Here is a 23475-nt window from a genome sequence, read left to right as displayed (position 1 = left end):
ACTTGTGAGCAATTGTTTGCAAAATCAGCGTTTTGTTTGGGGTTATCTATATCCACTTTTTTCCTCTTAGTTTTGCCACTTTAAGTAATACGCTGGCATACAGTCATGAGTATATGGGGCTTTAGCTTGAGGAATTTTTTTTGTTGTTTTGGGGTTTTGTTTTGTTTTGGTTTTTAAGTTCAAGCATTGAACTGAAGCGTTATTACTGAATTTCATGAAAATATTTCTCTATGCTAAGATAGCATGTGTCCTAGTTTCAGCTGGGATAGAGTTAACTGTCTTCCTAGTAGCTGGTATGGTGCTATGTTTTGAGTTCAGTATGTGAAGAATGTTGATAACACTGATGTTTTCAGTTGTTGCTAAGTAGTGTTTAGACTAATGTCAAGGATTTTTCAGCTTCTCATGCCCAGCCAGTGAGAAAGCTGGAGGGGCACAAGAAGTTGGCACAGGACACAGCCAGGGCAGCTGACCCAAACTGGCCAACGGGGTATTCCATACCATGTGACGTCCCATCTAGTATAGGAACTGGGAGGTGGGGGCGGGGAATCGCCGCTCAGGGGACTAGCCGGGTGTCGGTCAGCGTGTGGTAAGCAATTGCACTGTGCATCATTTGTACATTCCAATCCTTTCATTATTGCTGTTGTCATTTTATTAGTGTTATCATTATCATTATTAGTTTCTTCTTTTCTGTTCTATTAAACTGTTCTTATCTCAACGCGCGAGTTTTGCTTCTTTTTCCCGATTTTCTCCCCCATCCCACTGGGTGGGGGTGGAGTAAGTGAGCGGCTGCGTGGTTGTAGTTGCTGGCTGGGGTTAAACCACAACAGCATGCTATATAATTGATTAGTGAAGTAATCTTTTTTTAATGCAGGCCTAGGATACAGACATGGAAAATAGCTAGGATAAAATAAACCAGATGTGCAGGGGTATTACAGTACACAAGCTTACCTGAAGTAACTGTCCACATATACATGTTGACCCACCATTAATGGTAAGCAGCTGAGTGCTCGAAGAAAGTAGTGTAAGATATGTTGTTTTATCCATGGGCAAAAGGCTAACCATGACAAATACTATGTGCAAGCTGACATACTCTGTCTACAAACACAGTCCCTCTAATAGTTTATAACCTCAGCAAGTTGGCTAAATGATGTGATGTGACTAAAATTCCATTACTGCAGCAACTGCAGAAATGCATTGTAAGCCCACTGTCTAGAATACAGTCTGTGATAACACACCAATACTAACATTATTGGACTTTGTCTTTGGTGACCACTGTGATAGTATCAACCTAGTGCATGAATGTATGACTATTAAAACAGGTTGTGTAAATTACGGGGAAAAAACCTTTTTATTTTCTCCAAAATACATTGGTAATTGTACTTGCCACTGTCTGACAGTTGGCCTGATGTTTCCTGCCTCTATCATGCCTGCTTATCTGTCCACTAATATTGTCAGTTATGTTTGTCCAGCTCACCAAATCTGTGACTTTCCAAGACAAGGTTCCATTTTCAGATGGCCCTACTATATTCCTGAGGTTTTTTCTTGTTTTGGTTTGGGTTTTTTTTGAGGGGGTTGTTTTTGATTTTAAAACAAATATGACTTGACTACTTTAATACACATTTTTCTTGGATATTTAGCTTGTTTCAGTGACTCCAGTATTATTGGGAAGCAGATGGAACTTCTCTCCTGGTATCTTGCCATCCTGACAGAATGATGGATGTGAGCACTTGAAAAATCTTTATCTTATTCTGCACTGCTCTTAGATGTTTTCTAGCTCCTGCTTTGAAACTGACACATTTTGGCTTATGCTTTTATGGTTCTTCCAGGCTTTGTGCTTTCATCAGGTTGAATATTGCATATACTCATTCAGTTACTACATCTCACTTTGTTTCTTACTTTTTTCCCTGTAATTATACATAGTATAGTACATATACTTATGTACATATCAGAGCTCCGATGCTGCTGTAGAAAAAATGCCTTTTTTGGCTTGAACATACTAATCAAACTTTTCACATACACATGCTACTGTCAAACATTCCTTTTCAACTTAGTGTATCATTTTCCTTCCAATGGGTAAATTGCCTTCTGATTGCTGCCTATGATAAAACAACTAGATTTGTAGATGAGGAGAGAGCAGTGGATGTCATACTCAACTTCAGCAAGGTTTTGAACACTGTCTACCTCAGCATTCTTATATCCAAGTTGGGCTATTATGGTCTTGACTGGTGGAAAACAGCTTAAAAAACAAGACTGGCTGGATGAGCTTGTTCACAGACTAGAAGAGAAGGCTTCCGGGAGATCTAATAGCAGGTTGCAAGTACCTATGAGGAGGTTATCAAGATGACAAAGCCAGGCTCTTCACAGTGGCACATAATGGGAGGATGGGAGACAAAGATTGTAAGTCGAAACAAGAGAGATTCAGACTGGATAAAATGAAAAAAATCTTCATCATAAGGACAGTCAAGCACCAGAAGAGGTTGCCCAGAGAGGTTGTGCCATCTCCATCCTGGGAGGTTTTTAAAACCCAGCTGGATAAAGCCCTGAGCAATGTGACCTGCTCTCATAGCTGACCCTGCTTAGAACAGGAGATTGGACTAATGACTTCCTGAAATCCCTTCCAACTTGAATTATGGTCCTAAAGCAGCAAGAGCCCCATGTCAAGCACAATTCTACAGAGTTTTACTCCCCTGGCCTTTCTAAGTGTACATTGAGGTTGTTTGTTGTCAAATACAATTTCTGCCATACTGTTACAAAATTCATATAGCAGATTCTATTCATATCGGATTAGTGACTGTGCTTATTATTTGGCATGAATCTATGAGGCAATGTGCAATATGTTGTAGGTTACCATCAGTTTTCACAGTGCCTTGGAGAAACAGTAAAAATTAAGAGGGTGTAATTTCAATTAAGTGTAGGTTTCTGCATGTAGGCAGGAAGAATCACCTACGAAAAATGCAAATGAGATACAAAGTAGTGGCTCTTCAGTACAGTATCTGAAATTAACAACGAAACACAAGTCAAATATGAATAAAGAAATTCATGCTAATATTAAGAAGGTTAATTTTTCTTAATAAAGGTATCTTCTGCAAGACATGAATTAATTCCTCTTTTCCACTCAGTGCTGGTAAGACACCAAATGCAGCATTGTGTCTAATTGGGAGCACTATGGTTCCAGAGAGATATGGACCAAAGGGAGTAATCAGATTTAATTTTCCTGTTTTATCTGAACACAGATAAAAGCGACGCATACGATCAGATGTCTAGAAAACATTTTCTGTGAGGAAAGGTTGAAGAAATTGGAGATAGAAAGACTACAGAAGACTAAGGGATGATCTGATAGACCTTCTAGTAGGTAACAAGTAGGCAATTCCTCCTTAACAGAGGAATGGAATAATTTGTTTTCCTTCTCCACTCTGTACAGGACAAAGTGACCTGGGCCCAGACAACACCAAGAACATTCAGGTTAGATATGAAAAAGAAATTTCAAAGTAAAGACAACAAAGTAATACAGTAGGTCATCACAGGCCGATTTCCTTTACTGGGAATTTCTAGAGACAAACTGGATAAACACCTGTCAGGAATTAGGCAAGTGTCACTGACGCTACCTTAGGGAGAGGATTGGACAGATGACTCAATGATTTTCTATGGTTCTATAAATAACATCATCAATGACTTAAATTCTTTTGGTTTCTCTTAATATAACATTGTATGTGGCACTAGTATTTTTTTGCTATAGGCTTAACTCCGGTTGTGTTCTTGGGTATCAGCAGCTATGGACTGGTGTGCAACATGGTGGTAGATTGTTGCTTTCCCAATTCAGTACTTGCCAAAGTTTGTATTAAGCACCAAGTACTGAAAACAATTTTGCTTTTATGAAGTTAGATTTACTTTAGTTGTAGCCAAGTTTGAGTACTTTGTCTACTCACATAGACAAACATTTTGGCTGGCTTTTCAAGAGTTATTATGAATGCTGCCTAATATATGAATTACACAATTTTAGCAAGTTTAAAATCCAATTTCTGATTTTCTCCATTTGCTTTGTCTTATTCACACCAACAAAATTGAGAAGCAGGCATTTTATATATTTCCACATACGACAAACTTGGCAGATGTTACTCCTTCAAAAATGCGATTTTACAATTTTAGAAGCTTTCCTCAATGCAACATATTGTATTGTCCACTCCTGGTATAATTTTCTGGTGCTCACATTTCTATTATGTGAGGAATCATAAATTTAGTGTTATTAAATTCCTGAATTTAAAGTTTTTAACTGAAAACTGAGTCTTCTGGTTCTCCATGGACCGTGGTGCGCGGAGTAGAGCCTGCTATTTTCCTGCAGTATTCTACAAGTAATTTACACTGTCCTTAATAGTATTATGATCTTGCCACTGTATAATTTCAGCTCAACTTTTTTTCTTGAATGCAGTTCTGTTTTCTTCCCATGAAAAATGCTAAAGGATTGTTTGAAGCCTAGCACATTCACAGATGTCCCAGTATCTACTTGGCATTCAATTCCCTGTTTCTGTGCTGTTTCTTTACATGTGGTAGTACTCTACATTTTAGAAACCATTTAAATTGCACTGTATTAATATATAGGTGTAAAATCTCATCCCTCCTCCCTCTCACTTCTTGCTTGCTTCCTTCATATAACACATTTATTTTCTTTCTTTATCTGTGAGCTTTAGCATCAATACTCCCTTTTGACAAAGTCACTGAATATGTCCCCCTGGGCTGGGTATTTTCTGTTATCATCGTATTTTTTTCCTGTAACCAAAGATTTTCCTTTGCACTTTCTCTCCTATTCATGAACTTAATTTGCACTAGTTTTGGTGCTTATACTTTGCATTTATGTACTTTTATATACTAATTTCTGTTATTTCTGTTGCATCTAGCTGTTCTCTGCACTTGCTTCGAACAACAGAGGCTAAAATCCAAACTCTACAAGCAAAAAAAACCTCAACAACAATTTCTTACTACTTAAATATCTTAACCTCAGGGAGACCTGATTAATTGTTTTTTCAGCATTTAGGACTACACAGTACATGAAGCCAAGGAATGTTTTTAAGGAATAGACTGTCTCTGCACATTGCTGATAGGCAGTATATAAAAATTACAGAATTGCAATTAATATGTAAAAATTTCATCAACCACTTAAAGTTGAGGAAAAACCTTGTTAATGCTGAAGCAGTGATCAAATAAACTAAGCACACATCCTTAATTTCCTTGCATTTACAATGTTGTATGCTGCACTTCCACTAAAACACTTTTCTGCCGTATTTTGAAATACTGGATTGCAGAATTAGATATCCTGTAAAAGTGGATTTTGATTTTTATTAAAAAATAATATACAGATTCATGTAATCTATGTGGAACACATTGATTTCAGAACAGCTAGTGCTAGCTATTGGAGAGCACGTTCCCAAGTTAGACTTCATTTCTGTCCAAGTCAAAAATCTTATTTATGAACTATTCAATCTGTGACATTTGCACCTCAGCATGGTCCCCCTTTTGCTTGTGTTTGAAAGCATATCCAAAGCAAAAGGCTGAAGAGTCAGACTGGACGTGCCTGATTCCCCTCATATATGCAGTGTGGATAGCAGATATAGTAGCAAACCATAGAGAAGCACAAGCCGAAGATGCAGTTCCTAAGAGACGGAGAGCTTCTTAAACCCCTTTTCCTCATAATTCATTCTAACTGTGAGTATCACCATAAGACAGAACCAAGAAGATACTTGTGGGGTTTCTTTATATTATTATTTTATTTTATCATTTAAAATTGCTCTGAAGAAATAAGAATGCCACTGTTCTTTTAAGCAGTTCTGATTATGTGAATACTAATGGAAAAGGTTACTTAGAGTTCTTATTAAGTGATTAGTTTTCCTTTACATTTTTAAAAGAACTTCATAATGACAATATAAATTTAGTGCTATGGCTGCTCGTAAACCATTAGGAACAACACAAATATCTTCTTTATAGATGGGAAGGTAGAAGGTCCTGAAAAATAATTCTGGTTTGAATGGGTGTAAGTAAATTTATGTAAATTGCTGTCAGTCATCTAAGTATTCATTTCACTAGCAAAATAACATTATAAATGATCTGTAGCCAATGATTCTTCACTTGAAGACATGCAATGCAAACATTTATTCAAAACAGAAAAAGAAAAACACTTAAGGATAACCACAAGTCTTACCACGCCAATAGAAAAGTAGTTATTGATGATGTTGTAAGGCACTGGGTCTCCTTTCTCATCTTTATCATTGGGTATTACTTCGAATTTCCACCTGTCCAGCAAAATCTCTGAGCTGTTCTCAATGTCTTTTAAGATCTTCATCAAATTCTCACCTTCATAACCTAGCAATACATGAAAATGGTTATTTAATAAAGTATAATGAAGTTTCACTCCATTTTCTTTCTCCTAGATGACTGGCTGGATGGGGCTCTGAGCAGCTAGATCTAGTTGAACATGTCCCTGCTCACTGCAAGGAGGGTTGGACTAGATGACCTTCAAAAGTCCCTTCCAACCCAAACTATTCTATGATTCTATGACTGGAAAAATGAAAACTATGCATTTAAGAGCTGAAAAGCAGGACTGTGTTTGAAGTATTGACAATTTTCCAGCACCTGTCATTAAAAGGAGTACAAATGCAAAGCTGATTTCTGCAGTCAGCTAAATTAATGTAAACTTAGATTAACTCTACAGATTTCACTGGCCATCAGATTTATACTGGAGAAAATATTTGACCTTCAAAACTTGCCAATCACTTGAATTTTCCAAACGATTATAGCAGTTATCCAACAAGCTAAGGTTATACTTTGCAAAATCTTCTTGCTATGAAATTAATATTTAAATTCCTTTGATTTCAAAATTTATGGAAAAAAGACATACAGTAGGTTTGCCTGATTAAAGTCTAACAAGAGACTGAAAGGTTAAAAGCTGTCTGCTATTTTTTGGTTGATTGTTTCAATGTGGTTTAGCATAACAAATCCAAAATTTGAAATCCATAACCGATGACTTATCAGCAGAACTAACATTTTTCCATCTTTCAACAACTGCTTTATGAGCCTCATCCTGCTCTGTAGAGAGACGTTACTCTTACTTGCCAAGAAGTCTTTAGATAATTCACTAGTAGTAGTAGTTCACTACACTATATACTAAACTCAGTAGAAAACTTGTTTACACACTCCTGAGTATACACAACATACAGTACATGTGTGCACACGTAAAAAGTGTGGGGATTTTACTAAGTGACATTATTACTCTGAACACTATTCAGACCAAACAACTTTGTAATAGATAACTAAGATCTGTGGATGCATTCCTTCTTCAGATCAGAAATAAATTTTCATATTCAAGCGATGTCTACTTCCTGGTCCTTAACACTTTTAGCAAGCAAAGCCATTCAAAGCCTCCCTGCTCAAAACCTATTGCTCATGTATTTCTTTATGGTTGTATAGCATGTTTTTGTTAGTTACTGCCAACCACTGCATAACAGTAGCATGCACAATTCCATTTGTCTGCATCCTTGAGATCACTCACCAGCAATTTAATTTCTGGAAGCCCTGTCTCCTCTCCAATCTATGGAAGTTCCAGAAAATCTGTGTTACGGCATTGTCTACCACAAAGCAACTGGGGAAAGAATGTTGAAAGCTGGTATATTTTCATACTGTCCTTTTCTATTTTAGTCCAGATGCAATCACTCAAAACAGAAGGTAAATAAATAAAAGTGAATGGAAGGACAGGCCCTGACTAATGTAACCAAATGCTCTCATAGCTGACCCTGCTTAGAACAGGAGATTGGACTAGCAACTTCCTGCAACCCCTTCCAACCTGTATTATTCTATGATTCAACTCCCTGAACTGTTCAGAAAGTGAAGCAAGGCTGATTTGCTTAGGTTTTGGGTTGTTTTTTTTTTTTCTTTTCTTTCCTAAGACTATGTGAATAAACAATCACCAGTCATGACATAGAAAATAAAGGAAGTCCTCAAGTGATTTCACAGAACATTATGGTTAACGAAGAAGTTCTATAGCACAGAAGCTACTGAGAATTTGCTAAATACTAGTAACAAGGTAGACATTTGGAAAGGAAACTTGCTATGATGAGACAAAAGAAGGAAGAGATAGCTACAAAGACTGAGAAGTTACAAATAAACAGCCAAGTTCCAAATACACATTTCGACTGAAACAACCGAGACCTGAAATAGAACTGGGTGTGAGCCCATAAACATGACATTCTTTCACCAGAGACTAAGTCATGCCTAAGACTTTCTCTGTGTCTCCTTCAAGTTATCCTGTAATGCAAATCCTGAATGGAAGTAAGTTATTGGAGAAGCTGAGAGTAAGGCTCCATACATCCAGGAAAGGATGCAAGGGGTATTAAAGGTTTGACTTTACATATATTCTCCTTTCAGCATTCTTTGCCTTCTCATTTCCTGATAAAAATATCACCACAGCACTTATTGTCTGGAATTCTCTGTAGAAGAAGAGAAAGGGAGTGGATCAAAGGAACTAGTCTGAGGCTGAGAGACATTTTTCATTTAATATTTATGAATATTAAAAAAGATGAAACCACTCCAAACCCATTATTAGCTGTTTTCAGTAACCCTTTCAGAACAGCTCCAGTTAAAATCCATTTAGGAATACTCCCTCTGTAAAGTATTGATCAAAGAAATAACTGCAATACAGATGATAAAAAGCCAACCAAACAGCTGTATACTACTCTCATTGCACCTTGGAGCCTTTTTGGTGTCAGCAGAAGCTACACACAAGGTGTGAAGAGTGATTACAACCTTTAATATCTATAAAATCATTCGTATAACATTTACAGACAGGTAATTCCAAAAAGAGGAAAGGTGATAACGGTTCTTTACATACATCATGAGAAAGAAATCCAAATATTGAGGGTAGACTTTGATGCAAAAGTTATTTTTTTCCTTTTAATTACACAATGCATTGTATTTTTAATTTGTGTTTACCTCCTCCCCATCTCAGACACCTTGCTAAGTCATTGCCAGTCCCAAGAGGCAGGATAGCAACTGGAGGATGCTTAATCAGGTTCGCTTTCTCTGTGAATAAAGAAGGAAAAAACATAACTAAGGAACAAAAAAATCTAATTGTACGGTACTGATACAGTAACTGTGTTAGGTTTTGTTTCAGCGAAAGACAGTGATACATGTTTTGTATATGAGATTATGCTGCCTGCTCAGCCACAAGCATTTCACCAAGCCACTCCATCATGCAGTCCTTTCTGCAGTCAATATTCAATCCTTAATCCTAATTTACTCGATTGTTACCACAAGGACTTTCATAACCCATAGATGTGATAAACATTCATAAACAATGATGCTCAAGATCTTTCCAAGACTGAACATGTTGTGCTCTCTGTTGCTCTCAACTCTGTCATTCCCAGCTACAAATGCAAATGAGTAGTAGTTAAGGGCATGAATAATGAGATGAATCTTGTACTTTTTCATGTGAGTGACCATATTTGTGTTTAAGCATGTATTCACTTGGATTCATGTCTACACATGAGCACCATTACCAAGAACTCCCTGAAACCAACACCAGGGGTTTGTCCATCAGGAACTAAACCTGCTATTCAAAATGAGCATTGATCTATCTGATCAAGTCTCTAAGTCAATATTTTGTATTTAATAAGTAATGTTTTGAAATGTATGAACTTACAGTGCCTTTTGACTCTTTACCAGTACTTTTCTAGCATTTCAAGCCAAAGGACCCTTGTCAAGAAATACAGCCTTTCTGAAAGCTGGAAGTGGAACAGCTATCCCCCAGGTATAATATTTCAAATATACAATTTTTTAAATTCCCCCTTTAACTGGAAGGAGTAGCATGTCTAGTTTAAAAGTTATACTTGAATAGTTAAGCAATCAGCTATTTTGTTCACAGAATTAGGCACAACTATCAGCAATTCTCAGCAGGAGTTTATATATCCAATGGATGTGGCAGGGACATCTTGTTATTTATCAATTTCTCATCAATACTTTAGGAAGATTTAACATTCACAGTACCACTGTACTGCACACCTTTAAGAAAATTTGATAGTTAATAGAATAATTAAAAAAAGTTTAAAAGTCTCAAACTGAGGAGAAAAAAGTTTGGGTTCCCCCCCCACACTTTTCTCCTTTCCTTTTTTTATTTTCTTCTTCCTTTACTCTCAGCTTCTTTGTATATCAGGAGATCAGAAAAGAAAAGATCAAACTAGAAATTGTCTGTTTCACAAAACAGGTGATTTCTTAAGCTTTTTATGCCAAAGGGCTTTTGTTCACTAAAAGGCAGCACTGAAAAGCTATTTCCTGCACCTATGAAACAAATGGATCCTGGATCCCCCAAATAATTTCTTAGTTCTGTAACACAAAAATTGGTGCAGAAGATAGTATTTTACGAAGACAAAATGGTCTTTTTTCAAATAATGCCACTGAAAGAGAAAGTAACTGCGTGACATTTTAGACTTCATGAAAAAAGTGATGACACAATTAACAGCTGCAAAACTTCACCCCTTCCTTCCAAGTTTAGGCAAAACACCTGGTATTTATGTACATTGATTTACATCTTTGAAAGCTATTTGAGAGTTACAATCAACAGCTTGCATCTGCAAAAAGTTTTTTTTTGTTTTTTGTTTTTTTTTCAAATGAAGATTAGAAATATGCCTTTGCCATCATCCATTCCTTCATGACATCATTTTTACTTTTCACTGAACTTGAAAAGGTTTTCTGGTTCCACCTCCCACAAAGCACACACTTTTAAACACTCTTCATCTAAACTTTCAGCTGAGTCTTTTGACCTCTTTTCATCTCCTTCCTCATTTCCATCATCATAGAGTCACATTTTATCTCTGCAGCTTCTCTAATGCCAAATAAATGATCATGTGGTGTGGAAGATTTTCTCCCTAATAAGCCTTGAGAAGTTTAACTCTGGAATATCTTGACTTCTGGGCCTTCCTAATGATTTATACAGAGGACTTCACAGCCAACTGACTGAAAGAACTCCAGAACTGAAATGGCTGTTAGCCCATTATCTCTGTTATGGGATAATGGAGCATAATAAAAAATTTGGTAACTGAAAAAGCAAATAAGCTAAGGTAAATGGTCTTAAAAGAAACAACTTAGATTTGATTCAGTTTGGGAAATAGACTTTGAACTGAAATTAAAATATGTTGATTCAAATTTCTTGCTTTCTGGAAATCCAGAGGACTACAAACACTGGACTTGTCTGGAGATTTTGAATATCCTTTGCAATTTCAATATCCTTAAAAATAATTATGTCCCAAATTAATAAATGTCAAAAATTTAAATGAACAAGATCTTGTTTGAAATAACTGTATCTATACTTTGGTATATAAGGAAGAGCAGTAAAATGAACAGCATGAATCAAGCAAAACTATGTAAACGCCATTGATTACCTATGCAATCCAAAATCCAGCCTACTGTTCCATCTCCACCACACGCTAGTACTCTGAACTCAGGAACATCTCGGAAAAAATTTAACCTAAAAACAGTAATTGAAGATATCTATTTAATTATCATAAATGCATTGTGCATTATGCAAACATTTTATGGCTTAAGACATTTCATTTAACAGTAAATAGCAAGTGAACACTTGAAATAATAATCATGAGGGCTCATGCATTCATTTTTTAGACAAATACAATCCAACGTTGTATTATTTGAAAAATTTAATATGAAATTGTTAATTCAAGGGTTGTAACAGTACACTAATACTAGAAATAGCTTCGACCTGATGGTTAATTCAAGTCTTTGTCTCAGTTCAAATCTTGTTTGAAACTATTATCAGAAAACATTATCTGTTTACCTAGTTGTAAACGGACATGTAGTCTCTCAAAACAGAAAAGTCTAAGGTGGCTAAATGTATTTGCACAACATTTCCTTGTGAGGTGCTAGATATAAAAACATATGAAAACAGCGTATTTCTGATAGTACACTAATACATAATAAGCTGGGCATTCTGTGGTTGATAGAAACAACTTTGTACCATGGTTTAATACAAAATAAGTAAGCTTCAGATTGAATGCACACATTCCATCACCCTACAAACCGTATTTTAAGAGTGAAATAACTTTGGTAATATTTGCCTGGCTATTTCTGCTTCCGTACCCATTGAGTGCTGGACAGTATCACCACTTCATTCAATACGAATGTTCCATAATGCTGAAAAGTGAGGATATATTAAACCAACTCTAAGTTGCAATATTTTAAAAGCATCTTTTCAGGATAGCTTTTGACACATACTGAAATTATGCCTTACTCACAAATTGTGAGGAGACAAAAACCTTCCAGTAATTTTGCTGAACTACTATATATATATATATGTGTGTGTGTGTATGTACATTCACATATATTCTATCCATTAGTGTTGCAGACACCTTAATGCATATTCTATATGCTAGTGACCAGATCTGATTTCCAGTTTGCAATTATCTAATAAATGCACAATTATTACATTGTACCCAAATTCTTAAATACAAATAAATACACACAATAACTTGCAAATGTTTAATTCAAGCTATTTTCCATATGAAAATTTAATGCTGCATGGAGAATGGTGTTCCTGTCCCTTGAAAGGTTTAAAAATTCTTTTAGACCTCTTGATAAAATCGAGAGCACATGAAAAACTACAGAGTTAGAGAAAGAGCATAGGAGAAGGAAATGAAAAGCATGATGGTCAAAAAATGTTATTTAAGATGTGGAAGACAACAGGACAACTTCATGTTGTATTAGTTTTAGACCAGATTTTCAAAGTTAGCAAAGCTACACTGAATTACGCCCATCACATTGTTGTCCCACTCCCTCTAATTTTATCTGCTCAGAGGAGCTCTTAGACAATTTCAAGTGTCAAGTACAATGTCTGAAGGATGCTTACTCGTTCTGTATTAAACCCTCCTTTGCCCTTCTCACCTCTTAACATTCTACTTCACACATCTGCAGGACAAGTGCTATAGGATCTCTTCTGATGCAAAACGTCGTGTGCCAAATCTGACTGGGTACACTTAGGGAACACATCTTCTAATAAGCATATGTGCTGAGAGACCCTCTGCTGGAAGTCACCTCCTACCAGTGCAAGAGTGGGCACTGAGATATGCCCTGGCCCACAGGTGCGCATCTCTGTCACTTCACAAGACCTGGCAGAGAGACAAATGCCTCCTATCACCAGCATTCCCACTTAGACCCAATGTGTTGGGTCTGTAAAAAGTTAGCAGATTTAATTATGTTGCTTCCAGTACTGAGGGTATTTCAGATTAATTTAAAATCAAATTATAGCCCAGAGGTGACGGCAGGGTACTAAGTTCTATAAATATTTAAGTATTTCTACCACATGTAACAGATGTCAAAAAGAAAGTCTGGAAAAAACAAATAAACAAACAAACAAAACAACACCAAAAGTACAGGGTTGATGCTAGCATTAATCCAGACAGGCAGAACACAGACCTAAAGCTCTGTCTCCCTTTTTATAAACAAGCATCCTCATCATATGGCTATCAAACGTTCTTTTTGTTTTGACTTTATATTTAATGTTCATCAAAAAAGTATACCTTCCCAAGAAAGTGGGGGATTGAAGAATCTAACAAAACCATGTTGTCAAAAAAATTCTCAGTAAGCTTCATTCTTATTTCCCCTGGAGCATTTTATATTCATACACAGTGAATTTTCCAAACAATTTCATAGTACAGCATTAAGTTCACATGACACTTTCTTTTTATGAATTTAAATATAAAAATGATATACTTTATATAACTATATAATACATAAAATGCATAAAGTATAATATACCTTACATTCTATATTTGCATATATAAATAGTGTATATAAATATACTATAACAAATATAAATATTTATAAAATCAAATTAATTTATAAAATTAAATATAGTTATATAATTATATATGTAAATAAATCTCATTCATTGAATTAGAATGTGCAGCCTACATTAAGAGTTGGGAAGGGAACATGGTTTTCTGTTTATAAGGTTTCATTCAAACTCAGTAAGTGTTGTAATTGTAAAGAATTTGACAGATTTCTTAATAGAACTTAAGGTAAAGAGTAAGTATTGCCTATCAAGATAGCTTTAGTCAATTAGTGTTTTAATAGGACCTGATATTTCTTATCTACAGAACATTTTATATGGTTTGAAAAAAAAAATTGTTGGAGAAGAACTTAGCAAAAGTGGTTTGAAGAAGAAATAAAAAAAATGGAAGTCATTGTAAAGGCTTTGTGCACTGTCAGACTAAGGTAAAGGACCAGAATAGAAAACTTAGTCCTGTTTTCTTGAATTGATTTATAAAATTGTACAAGGAACCTAGCTATATATAATAAACATCAAATAACATAAAAATATAAAACAGTACTTACAATGGGTCTCTTCCCCAAAAGTTTTACCTCTACTTTTAAAAAAATTATTATTATTATTATTTTTTAACAATTTAGATGATTACTCTTTACATAGCACAATACAACAAGTATGACAGTAATTACAAAGGACAGACGCCCATTATATCAATAATCTTTAGAGAAATTATGTCAATAACCTTTTCAGAAATTAAATAGGATAGGAGAAACAGGTAAATCAGAAACTTCAAAACATGTATTTTATAGGTATCAAATTAATTTGTACTATAATTCACACAGAAACATTTAATACAACACGTTATTCTGATTTTTTTTTTTTAATGAAGAAAAATATTGCCACTAGAAAAAATTCCCCTTTCATTTATGGATATGAGAATAGGTAGATATTCTTTTATAAAGAGTTGATTTTTATAGACATTATAGTAAAAAGCTTTCCCACATCACTTAACATGAGTCAGCAGAGCTAGAATGGTACCTAAGAACATTAGGCTGGTACAGACTGTAACCCAAGTTACACCTATTCTTCAATCACTGGCAAAAAGACAAGAAGAAAGATCAGCAGAACTTCTACTCACATCCCCTACCACAGGACAAACAAAACTCCTGATACATTTGGGAATAAAAGATGAAAAGGCAGAACTATATAACAATCCACAGGAAGACCAAAAAAAAAAACCCAAATGTATGGCTGCATACTAAGCCCTTAAAACAGCAGGATATTTTTGCTAGGTGAATTGTTAGATGATTCTGGAAGATGAACCATTTTTCTTTCTATTGCGAAAGGTCAATACAACCAATCCTTTAATGTGGATTACAAGAGACTATTACATTTGATTGTATTTCTATCATCAAAATTGACAAGATCATCTAATTCTTGCCTGATGATCAAATTCTTCTATCATTAAACTGCAGCTTCCCTTTTTTTACAACATCTCCCAACTTTTCACACTCTACAAATTTCATAAGCATACACATAGTTCTTGGTCCATGGTCAATAATGAACATAGTAAATGGGCTTAGTCATAAGACTGAGCTGGAAAACCTATAAATAGATATCTTTATCTCCATAGCTCCCTTGTAAATTGACCTGTTTTAGTCTTCCCTATTCCAGCTTCCTATCTGCTGGAAGTAAAACAAATAAATTTAAACCACTGAAGGTGTTTGATGCCACCCTATTTTTATTTTATTTTGTCAGACACAAGGATCACACACAGAGGCAATTATTGAGTTTCTGCTGATAAATTAGTAATTTCCACCTGAAAGATGGCAACTGTTTCAACTACCTATACTACTCTAATTCAGTTTCTCATAATCACCTCATCAAATCCATATGCAGAGAAACTATTTATGAATAAAACACCAATGCTACAGGACTTAACTATTTGCTGTTGAATCATGCATTTATAATTGATTTATGCACAGATAGCGCCCTCCCCCCCCCCCCCCCCCCCCCTAATTCTTATAGAACTGTTTTAGGAAATCCTCCGCCACTCACAGTAAAACTATAATAAAACATAACTTACAATGCTTTCCACTTAGGTACCTCCACATGATCTTTTCTCTCATACCCAGCAGCAGTGTACTATGCAGATTTCAGGTGCTCAGCCACACAAGGTGGCATAACAGCAGCACTGCGTGAAATAGTTCAGCCAGTCTTCTTCACTCACAGTGGAAGCAAAAATTATAACTGTCAATAGCCCAAGCAAAGAATAATCCACTGATATTGGTATCTCAGGATAGGTATCAGCTAAATGTAAGGTAAATTGCAAATTATCAGTGGATATAAAAAAACTATTTAACTTGGTAAATTTCTCCACTGCAAAGAAGATCAAAGTGCAAAAAAAAGGGAACAGAACTTAGTATCTGCCTACATTAGGGAAATTTTCTCTTAAATACTGTAAATGGTGTTAGAATTCATCTCTTGTGGCTCAAACCCATGTTTTTACTGAGCTGCTTTTACAGTTACCCCTGAGAAATTTGGATTCAGTTTTTGGAAAAGGAAAGTAATTTAGAAATAGATGATCAGTAAAATTTGTGAATACTTTTGTCTCACAGCTTCTCAGCCAATATTACTATACACAGTACATGAACTTTGCCAATTACAATATGTCCTAGTTTCAGCTGGGATAGAGTTAACTGTCTTCCTAGTAGCTGGTACGGTGCTATGTTTTGAGTTCAGTATGAGAAGAATGTTGATAACACTGACATTTTCAGTTGTTGCTAAGTAATGTTTAGACTAACGTCAAGGATTTTTCAGCTTCTCATGCCCAGCCAGCGAGAAAGCTGGAGGGGCACAAGAAGTTGGCACAGGACACAGCCAGGGCACCTGACCCAAACTGGCCAACAGGGTATTCCATACCATGTGATGTCACATCTAGTATAGGAACTGGGAAGTGGGGGCGGGGAATCGCCGCTCGGGGACTAGCTGGGTGTCGGTCGGCGGGTGGTGAGCAATTGCACTGCGCATCATTTGTACATTCCGATCCTTTCATCATTGCTGTTGTCATTTTATTAGTGTTATCATTATCATTATTGGTTTCTTCTTCTCTGTTCTATTAAACCGTTCTTATCTCAACCCGTGGGTTTTTGCTTCTTTTTCCCGATTTTCTCCCCCATCCCACTGAGTGGGGGGGGGAGTGAATGAGCAGCTGCATGGTGCTTAGTTGCTGGCTGGGGTTAAACCACGGCAGTCCATTCTTGCATCTAATTGTAATCAGTTGCAAGACAGAGGACTTCAGAAACTCTGCATTATGATTTACAAAGAAACTGTATTAAAAATTATTTATTATGACTTCTGTTTCAAAACTTCTATATCCACAGTAATAAAGTAGGCTGGCCTTAAAGGTATTGAGACTATAATATTGAATCAATAAATATGTAAAATCATTAAATTCAGCAAATATTTATTTTTCATAAAGTGTGACATAAATCAAATACAGTAGTATTAACAAAATTTCCCTGAATGGCATCTGTCACTTGTAAGTTTGATAATTACAAGTGAACTAGTACAACATTTGCATATTACAACAAAATTTACACTGTGTGTGAATGAAATGAATGAAAGATAAATGTTCACCCTAAATATCACCAGCTCGAAGCAAATTAGAGCCCGCTAAACCTTCATTAACAGATTCGTGTTGACAAAGGACCAATCTGATAGCTCTATTACACTTCCAGGTGAGCCCTATAACTTAGAAACATTGTCTACTTGTGAATTCACAATGCTGGGTTTGATCTAGCAGTTTCACTAATTTAGATGTTCAACTCACCACTGATTCTTCCTAAACTAACTGTCCATAGGAAAGTACCAAGTGGAAAGACAAAGCAATTGCACTGTTGCAATGTTTACTCCTTTATTGTAATGACCATATTGCTGTCATTTTACTAAACAAAGCAAATACAATCCCTGATAAATAGTTATTTACTTGAGAATACAAATGAAAACTGAACACAGTTTTTCCTCTTCTAGACTGCCAAGCTGAGCTGGCCATGTAACTGGACAACATACATACTTTAATCTCATTACAACTCTCAGTTACAGTTTTCTGTATACTGTAACAACACAATTCATGAGACAGTAATTCCAGTAAATCACTCCAATAAAAATACTTTCAATAAATCCAGTTTATCATTGCATGGGGCAATATATTCCTCTCCTGGAACAGCATTTTAATGTGCAAAAGTTAACTGGTAGATGCATATATTGCAGCCGAAAATACTGTTTTCAGTTCATATTTTCTGAAGACAAAGGTGGCTGCCAATTTCAAATCACAGGCTTGCTAAAAACCATGATGGCACATTTAGAAAAACAATATCCTAGTCTTTCAGTGTGTGGTCACATGGGATATTGAGGCACTCCATGAGTATAGGGGACATTTTACTGTCAGGGACCCAACACCAAAAACATTGGTCCATATGATATACTTCACACTCAAAAAATCCATTAATATCATAGAATTGTAGAATGGTTTGGGTTGGAAGGTACCTTTAAAGATCATCTACTGCAACCCTCCTGCCATGGGGAGGAACATTTTTCACTAGTCAGGTTGCTCAAAGCCCTGTCCAGCCAAAACTTAGGTTTTCCTTAACAGTTGCTTAAGATGTATACCAACCTATTTTTACAGTATAGTATTATAATCAGCAGATGGCCCCAAATCATTCTGATACAGACATTGAACAATAATGATAGTGTCACACCTGTGATCCCTGCAAGAATGAAATTTGCTTTATCTGCGTAATACCCACAAGATGGATAGCAGCCTTGCAGATTTGGGAGAGATATATGCCAGTCAGAAGAAGAAATACAGAAGCATTTGTGGGAAAAGTGAATCAATTTATGCTGGATAGTGGGTGGTGTAAAGATGTTGGATGTCAAACGTTCAGAAGTAACTTAACTGTAATAGTCAAAAGCTTATTTTGGGGTGACCGAGAAAATAGAACCAGTTCAAGAATGTGAGAAGAGCAAACTAGTAAGCAGGCTAAAGGATGTGACAGAGGCTTTTAAAATAGATTTCAGACAAAGGCTTTAAGTGTGTGGCAAACTCACTACTGAACAATTACAATGGTTAAGAGAGAGGTGAATGAATCTGGCTCACAACTTTGGAGGTCTAGACTGAGATAGGAGTGGAAATTGGTGATATTTACAATACTTAAAGATTGTGCTATGTATGCAGCAAACACCACAGATGTCATACAGGTAAAAATATTGTTAAACAGCTGTTTAAAATATATCTCTAAACCCAAAGTTTAAGTTTCACATGTGAAGACTTACTGAATTCTAAGTACTACTGATTTATGGTGCACAACAGTAATTTTAATCATTAAAGTACCCACCATGGCTTGCTTTGCCATTCTTTGGCAAAAATGTAATTCTTCCAAAGAAGTACAGACCAGGTTCACGGTTTTGTTCAGGAGAAAATAACTACGCAGTTATTATCTTCTAGAAATATTCTTGGTGTATATGTCTTCCCAGAATACTCTGGATATTCCAAATGTCCAACAGCAAAGAAATGCTCTAGCAATCAATTCCAATAATCAGGGAAAATAGTGTAATTTTCAAAATAGGCCTATTGCTTTGTGAAGTTATAAAGGCCCAGGTGCTGTAGATTCCCAACTAAATTACAGAGTAAGTTGTAGGGATTCAGTTTGGCTGTCTTGGGCATCTTTTAAGTGGACGGAATTTGAGATTTAAAAAGGCCTGTTGAGGTAAACTTGCGGATAGAATTTTAAAAAATACATGCTCTCCAAATTAAATGCTAAGGGAGTTACAAAGAAATACAACTTTTGTGGATATAATTTCTATTATAGAGTATAAAAATAACATAAATTAGACATTTTAAATAATAGACTTAAGGGAACGGGAGCCTTTTCACAGGGACAAAGCCTTTGTGAAACGGTGACCTCTCTACAGAGTCATGTGGGTCTGTGGCTCGACTGCTATTCATCCAGCTATTATTTACCTCTCTGTGAGGTGAACAATAACTGAATTTCAGATTCTTCAAGATCATTAAATCCACAATAACAGTTGTTGTCAGAAGTAGAAGACTCCTATAGAGATATAACAACCAAACAGGGAAACTCTTTTCAAGGCTAAAAACACAGGTGCCAGGCACAAATTACACAATGTATCAGCCTGGCAATTTTCACGTCACTTTGTTAACTGTGGCAGTCTATAACTGTGGAGTACCTTTTATGCCTGTGTTCAGCTGCAGAGCTTACAGGGTTTCTCCAGCTTACCAATATCTCTCTACTCCCAGATAAAGAATGTCTAAACCATTATTATACCAGTATTTAAAGTGTACTGTTGCCCTTGGCTGAGAGCTCCTTGATTTTCAGGCCTCGCAGCAGGTCAGTTTCCATTGTTGGAAGGGAATCAATGTCAGAGATTCAGCTGCTGTGCGATTTATTTGCATCATGTACATATTTTTATATAGATTATGTACATGAGTCCTGACATAAACAGCTCCGAAAACCTTAGCTTAGGCACGCTAAGAAGCTACAAGAAATGTTTTTGTGGCTGTCCCTGCAGTTCTCCAAGTACCATCCCATCTATTATGAAAGTAGGTGACACATCCACTTGAGTAATTGCATATTCAGACAGCAATACTAAAATTCATTGCCAACTTGTTGAAAATATTTGTCTGCTGACCTGCTACACGCCAGCATATTTATAAAAAAATGCACAATAACTGATATTATGGAAGGGGGGGGGGGTGTGCTTTGGGTTTTTTTCTTTGTTTGCTTATTTGTTAAGGGAATGGTTTGAAAGGGAAAATGAAATGTATTATTTCCAGATTTCAAAGAAATTCAAATATGGGACTCCACTAGTGGCCTTTCTTCCTCTGAACAAAGATTATTTTAACCCTGTTCCAGCTCAGGTCTACTAAGGAGCCCTTTATTCCAACACATTTCCGTGAAAGAACATGGTTATCCCACTGAAGAGGAAGAATGAAAGACCTACTGATTGAACTGTTGACTTTTAAAAAAAAAATACAGTGGTTTCACAGTCCCCCTAAGATTTAGAATTTTATTGGCCTCCTAGTTCTCTTGTCTTTCTCTCTTATCTAAACGGAAGATACTTAGATTTTTGACAGAAATGAACTGGAAATATTAATTCATGTTAGCCACAGATGTTTGGAACTCAAGCTAGAAAACTTGTGAATGTTATCTTCTTGGTTGATGACAGCAGCCCATGAGAAAAATACCATCATAAATAAAAAAACATTAACTTGTGGGTTAAAGCAGACAGCTTGGCTCTACCAAAACCATGCAAATTCTACCCTAATACAATAGACATTCTATAGGTTGAGTAAACATGTTTGAAATTAGTATTAAAAAAAGCCCCAAAACCCAAACCTCAAAATAGACTCAATTAAAATGTATTACAATAATCATAAGTGCTTTAAAATAAATATCATTATGATTATTGCTTTCCACTAAAAAACAGTAATTGGCATGAAGGATACACTTTTGTTTTTTCTGTGCTGTACAAAACCCCGCTCTGTTCAATTTCAATCTAAATGACACATATGACAACATTAAATAAATGTAACATTTTGATTGACAATGCAGTGTAACTGGCATTATAGAGATGGATGAGTGAGTGGACGGATGGATGGATGGGCAGGTTTTATTAGGCAATCCAGCCCTCACAGACAGGGAAACAAGGACTGGTAAGTGAAATACAGAGTCTGTTCAACTGCTCGCTTAAAGGACAAATTATATGCAGCCTACATAGTACTGCCAGGGGCAAGAAGTGATGGCAGAAGATAAGCTGGAAATTTAGGATTATTCATTTCTGTGGAATGAATAAAAAATATACCAAAACAAGCTTAATAAAATGCAGTGCCTGTTTGAAAATTAATTAGAAATTTCTTCAAAGTAACTCTGAAGTAAAACTATTTTGATTCCTAATAGGAAGAGAAATTGAAAACATTTTCTAAAAAACACTGCCCTGGTTCAAAAGACTAAAGTTTAAATCGCTTCAGTGCAGGGTTTCAGTTTGAACTTAACACTGCCCTCTTGTGCTTCTGTCTTAAAATACATTTTCCTTTACATCACAAGATACATGAAAACCAGAAGGCAGTAATGGACAGAATTGATATTTTTTTTTTCAGTTTGATTTTTTTTTTAAAAAAGGTTCAATGAAATAAGATGAATTTGAACAAAAATATTTCAGTTGTTTTAAAAGTTGCCATGTCAGTCTCTAGCATGGCATTTCTATTACACCGTATGTAAACCAATATTGGTTACTAGTTTTGTCTCAGATAAAATTTCTTAGAAATTCCTGAAATAAGTTTCTGTAATTTTTCTAGACTACTTACTCTTTGGACTAAAGTTACTTAAATTTACCATACGTGTCAAGACTAGCATAACAAAACACAAACAATAAATACCATTTGATTAATAAAACAGCATTAGCATTCAGGTACAGGATAAAATTACAGGCATGAAAGAAATCATGCATGTCATTATTTCCAATTTTTGAGCAGGTTTTGCACCATTCTGCAGGTTGCACGTTAGCCACACTGTAGTGTAAGATATCCTGAGAATCTTAACTTCAAAAAGAATTGAGCTGAATCCGTTTTTCACTTTCATCAATGCTATACACATCCCAAGTCTAACACAACAAATGGACAGCTGGTTTAGAATGGTTTTGAGAGAGAATAGCTTCCTATATATTTGGCCTTAAAACCAGAAGTACTGGCAGAAACTGTCAGAGCATACTTTTTCCAGTAATCTATCTGTGACAACTGCAATATAACTTTGCAAGGCACAAATCACATACATTTCCACCTTCATCTTACTTTCCTCCAACTTAAAAGAAAAAAAGTCCAAAATAAAAACAAATAAAAACTCCCAAGATTAAAAAAAAAAAAAAAAGGTATTCAAACAACAGTGTAAACTTCCTATCTGTGAACACGTATCTCCTAATATCCTTCTGCAACTCTTCTCACTGATGTAAAATTCCATACATCAGTGACATAACTAAATAACATCCAATACATACAAAATTATACACAGACCAGATGTTCATGGCTGGTCTGTCTGTTTTCTTCTACCAAAGTACCCACTACTTAAAAAGGAGACAATTTCAGGTGGCAAAAGTTGGTATTTGATATACTGCAATTGTCCTCATGAATGCAAAATAGGAAGAATCATGGAATAAGCATGTTAGGTGAGCGACTGCAACACTAGCCAGTTCAGACGACACTTCAGTCACCGTAAAAAGTCACTGCCAGCATAATCTAGCCTGTCCCATCATTTTCTGCTCACTACATCCCCAAGATCATGGAATTGATAAGGAGTGCACAGCTACTGTAATTTGAAACAACATTCTATATCTGACATGCATAAGAATATATATACACACATTATATATATATATATATATTACACAGACACATACATATGTGCATATATATGCTTATGTAGAAGAAATGTATGTCCTGCAGGTCAGTCTTTGAGGCTCATATTTCTAACATAAAAGTAACCCCCACATTAACTTGGGTTGCTGATATAGCAGTAAAAGCTGCAAAGAGAATGAAATTTATCCCACAGTTCTTACAGAGTACTGCATGGTTATCAGTAAAACAT

General features: G+C 35.7%; 1 protein-coding gene across 7 annotated transcripts in view; it reads right to left on the bottom strand.

The window, feature by feature from the left end:
- Positions 1 to 23475, bottom strand: part of DGKB (diacylglycerol kinase beta) — a 368055-nt gene that overhangs the window by 199465 nt on the left and 145115 nt on the right. For all 7 annotated transcript variants that reach the window (XM_030010154.2, XM_030010155.2, XM_041122700.1 and 4 more), the window contains 3 exons: positions 11418 to 11503; positions 8974 to 9063; positions 6191 to 6351 (listed from right to left, as the gene is read on the bottom strand). In XM_030010154.2, coding sequence (XP_029866014.1) covers positions 6191 to 6351; positions 8974 to 9063; positions 11418 to 11503 — 337 coding nt within the window. The remainder of the gene's footprint in view (positions 1 to 6190; positions 6352 to 8973; positions 9064 to 11417; positions 11504 to 23475) is intronic.

The sequence above is a fragment of the Aquila chrysaetos genome, chromosome 3 (genome assembly GCF_900496995.4).
Source record: "Aquila chrysaetos chrysaetos chromosome 3, bAquChr1.4, whole genome shotgun sequence".
NCBI lineage: Eukaryota > Metazoa > Chordata > Aves > Accipitriformes > Accipitridae > Aquila > Aquila chrysaetos.
The sequence above is the reverse complement of the archived record's forward strand: the minus strand, read 5'-3'. Positions and strand labels throughout refer to the sequence as shown.